The sequence below is a fragment of the Vicia villosa genome, linkage group LG5 (genome assembly GCF_029867415.1).
Source record: "Vicia villosa cultivar HV-30 ecotype Madison, WI linkage group LG5, Vvil1.0, whole genome shotgun sequence".
NCBI lineage: Eukaryota > Viridiplantae > Streptophyta > Magnoliopsida > Fabales > Fabaceae > Vicia > Vicia villosa.
The window spans coordinates 53,747,632-53,752,430 of record NC_081184.1 but is presented as its reverse complement, the minus strand read 5'-3'; the positions used below and the strand labels follow the sequence as shown (position 1 = coordinate 53,752,430).

General features: G+C 31.2%; 1 protein-coding gene across 1 annotated transcript; it reads right to left on the bottom strand.

The window, feature by feature from the left end:
* Positions 1-295: 295 nt before the first annotated feature.
* On the bottom strand, positions 296-2,752 carry LOC131606636 (uncharacterized). Its single transcript, XM_058878822.1, has 2 exons — positions 2,548-2,752; positions 296-2,441 (listed from the first exon to the last, which is right to left on the bottom strand). The coding sequence occupies exon 2, from the start codon at positions 1,858-1,860 to the stop codon at positions 973-975; it is 888 nt and encodes a 295-aa protein (XP_058734805.1). The 5' UTR covers positions 1,861-2,441; positions 2,548-2,752; the 3' UTR covers positions 296-972.
* Positions 2,753-4,799: the final 2,047 nt, after the last annotated feature.

The window sequence follows — 4,799 nt, the reverse complement described above, 5'->3', positions numbered from 1 at the left end:
TCAGTGCTTCTGCTTCTGATCTCAAGTCCTTCTGATGCTTCCATAGACCATGTTCTGATTCTGCTTGACCATCTTCTGATGTCTTGCCAGACCATGTTCTGATGTTGCATGCTGAACCTTCTGAGTCAGTGCTTCTTGCGCTGATTTTGTGCATACTCTTTATATAATTCCTGAAATGGAAATTGCATAGTATTAGAGTACCACATAATCTCATACAAAATTCATATACATTGTTATCATCAAAACTAAGAATATTGATCAGAACAAATCTTGTTCTAACACAAGGTTCTACTTGCGTAGTATATTGCGTGTAGTTTCTTATCTTTCCTTTGGCCTAAGACTGTTCCTATGGCATAGTCACTTGCATCGCACATAATTTCAAATGGTAACCTCCAATCGGATGGGTGCATTATGGGTGCAGATATAAGGGCTGTCTTAAGTACTTCAAAGGCTTCTAAACATTCATCGTTGAAATTAAACTCGACGTCTTTCATTAAGAGGTTGGTCAGAGGTTTAGAGATCTTAGAAAAGTCCTTTATAAATCTTCTGTAGAAACCTGCGTGTCCTAAGAAACTCCATATTTCTCTTACTGTTTTTGGGGGTTGGAGGTTCTCTATTACTTCGATCTTTGCTTTATCGACTTCATTCCCTCTTTCGGAGACGACATGTCCGAGTACAATCCCTTGTTTAACCATAAAGTGACACTTTTCCCAATTTAGGACGAGGTTAACTTGTACACATCTGTCCAATACATTTTCTAGATTTGAAAGACATCCTTCGAAATCCTCCCCACATACAGAGAAGTCATCCATAAAGACTTCCATGATGCTGTCTATGTAATCAGCGAAAATTTACATCATGCATCTCTGAAATGTTGCAGGGGCGTTACATAATCCGAACGACATTCGTCTATAGGCGAATGTTCCATAAGGGCACGTGAAGGTTGTTTTCTCTTGGTCATTAGGCATTCGTTTAATGAAGGTTGTCTTTGCCTGACTTGTTTATGGTAACTGTTATGCCTCCTTTCTTTGGTACACAATGGACCAAACTTACCCACTGACTATCAGAGATTGGATATATAATTACTGCCTTTAGAAGTTTGGTAACTTCATCTTTAACTACTGTGCTCAGGATAGGGTTAATCCTCCTTTGATGTTCCCTAGAGGTCTTGCAATCGTCTTCCAACATGATGCGATGCATACATATGGAAGGACTTATTCCTTTCAGATCAACAATGTTATATCCTAACGCAGATGGGTATTTTCTTAACACTTGTAACAGTTTTTCAGTCTCTGTTCCTCCTAACTCTGCATTGACTATTACTGGTCTTTTGAGCTCATTGTCTAGGAATTCATATTTAAGAGTCTTGGGTAATGGTTTAAGGTCCAAGGTTGGTTTCTTAGGGCAAGGCATACGGTTGGGTGTTAAAGCTAAGCATTCGCTTAAGCTATCGTCTTGATATTCTGGACGCCAATTGTCATCTTCGAGAATCAGGGGCATTGAAATCTTTATAACTTCAGAGTAAGATTCTTCTGATAATCCTATCTCTCTTACACATCCATCAATAACGTCCACCAGATAGCATGTATCTTCTATAGCTGGGGCTTGAAGGAATTGTGTTAGAATAAATTCGACCTTTTCCTCACCTACTTCGAATGTCAACTTGCCTTTCTTTACGTCTATAATAGCTCCAGCGGTGGCTAGAAACGGTCTTCCTAAGATTATAGGGGTATTGACGTCTTCCTTTAAGTATATAATTATGAAATCCGTAGGGATGTAAAATTGTCCGATGCGGACGGGTACGTTTTCAAGAACACCTGCAGGATACTTAACAGAACGGTCTGCAAGTTGTACTGACATCTTGGTTGGTCTAGGACTCCCATGTTAAGTTTCTCGCAAATGGACTAGAAACAACATTATTTTTGAAAACGCTTCCTTTAGCTATGATGTGATTATTTATAACATTATGCTCTACTCTTTGAGATGGTTTTGTAATAGTGACTCTAAGTCTAGGTTAACTTTCTATGATTGGTACAAGCTACCACTTAATAGTTACAACTCTTACTAGAGTTTTTTAGTTGTAAGGGTTGCACCCCTAGTGCGATTTCTTATATCAATTGCCTATTAAATAAAAAAAGCAAACGAAAATGAGAATAGTTGAATTATAGTATACAAATATTCGTTTTATTTATCATAAAATTTGGAAGGCAAGAGAAATATAAATAATAATTTAAAAGTAAATTCTAAAGTAGAAACTTTACTTCATGACGAACAAATAAAATTATATGCTTAGAGGTGATATAATTATATGTAGACCTAATTGTTTTCTATCAATCTATATTGACAATACTCCTCAATACACCTCATAACTAGAGGTAAAGTCTTCTCTGGACAATCAGAATGTTCAACGCAAGGAATGCGAGTGGGACCGCGGCGACGGCCTGCATTGTAAATGAAGTAAAGAAAAACGAATGTTACTATACTAAATGGTTATGAATATAATATTGTGTATAAGATAAATTTTAAAATGTAAAAAAAGGGGCATACCAGCACCATCGGTTACAACTTACAACAAGAAATAAAGAAAGAAATATGACAAGTGCATAAACACACATGACAAATTGAGCCATATTTATCCTCTTAACATGAAACAAATATAATTATTTAACGTGTTTTATAGTAAAATTTCGTTCTTTGTCAAACTTCAATTAAATTGTTTTTAGCACTTACAACTTGCAAGGAGCCATATATAAAATTGGAGTAATTATTAAAGACCTCTCATAAAATCTCAATGGACGTCCAAGTTTAATATTTGTTTATTAACCTTCATTTTATATATATATATATATATATATATATATATATATATATATATATATATATATATATATATATATATATATATATATATATATATATATATATATATATATATATATATATATATATATATATATATATATATTAGCTTTTGGTAATAGATAATGGGGAAATTTAAAAATAGAAGGAAAAATAATCAATGAAGAAAAAATAACTTGTCAGAAAAACATATCGAAGAGGTGAAAAATAGATTTATAAATTAAAATTACTATGATATAATTTTTTAATTTTTTTATTAAAGTTAATAGATATTAAATATGGAAAATTATATGATTCAATATTTTTTTTATTATCCGCATAAAAATAAGTTAATTAATTAGTTATTAGGGTGTAGTATTGCCTTTGTGACACTTTAAAACAAAAATGAGAATATAAAATAAAACTTTTTGAAAGAAATTCATCGCAGTTCGAAAATTGAGTATAAATTTTTTTTTTGTGAATTCTTATGTACCGAACACAAAAAATTGGGTAAAATTATCTTTAGTGTAAAATGATTTGGAAACAATAAAAAGTATACTATTTAATAATTAATTAAATAGAATAAAATTAAATGTTGGAATGTTAGTGGAAGGTACAATATTCAATTTTTTGTGGTGAATAGAGAAGTTGTCCCCTTTTCTTTTTAAACAAATGACTCGGACCACAACAGTATACAGTTTCGTAAAATTCTTGTTTAAGAACTCTTCAGCATAGTCTATTTGAATCTAAACAACAAAATTTATGAAAAGAAGAGAGAGAAGAGAAGCAAAACTCCATAAAAACACACTTTTGAATCCCCAAATCGGAGGATTTGGAGGGGAGGGGAGGACATGTGAACTTTGATATTTAAAAAATTAATATAATTACTATAATATCCTAAATTTTATTTTAATATTTAAAAATTATTCATTCTCTTTTATACAACTGATTCTTTTTTATTTTTTTTATTTTTCATGTTACTTCCATCAATTTATTATAATTGTTCTCCACCTTCAAATTATTTTTTTTCTTATTATTCAATATAAATTATATAATATTTAATAATATAAATATTTTTTATTTAATATAAGTTATATAAATTATATATAATATATTTTTTTATGTTTATGTTATTTAATAATAAATTATTTTATGTATTTCTTTTATTAGATGGTTTATCACGATTTAAAAATAATTATGAACACATAATTTGATTTGTGTCGCAGAATTATATTGTTAATGAAGTGTATTTAATTTTTTACATAGTAAATTATAATTTTTTTAATCACTCAACGATATAAATTTTTTTATTTAATTATTTATGCATATGTTAGTTGAATTTTTCAATTTTTGAATATCATATAATTTATATATGATCATAAGGATAAACATTAAATTTGTTAGTAAAATCCCTCCCCTTCCCTTATGAACTAATCATATTTTCCATTAAAATTCATCCCTTCCCCTAGGGATGGCAAGCATACCCAAACCCGCAGGTCCCACCTGCACCCAAACCCAAGTCAACGGGTGTGTCATACTCCGAAATTTGCCCACCATATTTTCATGCAAGCATCAAAAGCTCAAGACTCAATTGAGTACACACTCTCCTAATCAAATACTCCTAAAACTAGGGTTTTGAATTTCTTGGTGAAAAAGGATAAGTCAAGACCTCAAATGGAACCCATGGTCTCTCATATGCCTCAAAGAATTCTCATGCCAAGTTGCAAGCTCTGATTCATAAGATTGCTCAGACAACAGTTCAAATGGTCAACAGTCGACTGAGTTGACTTAAAAGTCAATTGTGGTCAAAGTATAGTCAAAACTCCTAATTTTTGGTCAACATAAACCTTTTAATGTTAGAATCATCATTTGATCAAGAATTGATCATGATTCATCTAGAAGAGCTCCAACATCATCAAAACCCTAAGTTTCTAAATTAGGGTTTTTAAGGAGAAAGCCAA

Bases quoted from the DNA above. Each gene is read 5' to 3' on its own strand.
- LOC131606636 (XM_058878822.1), bottom strand. From the start codon at position 1,860: ATGTCAGTACAACTTGCAGACCGTTCTGTTAAGTATCCTGCAGGTGTT.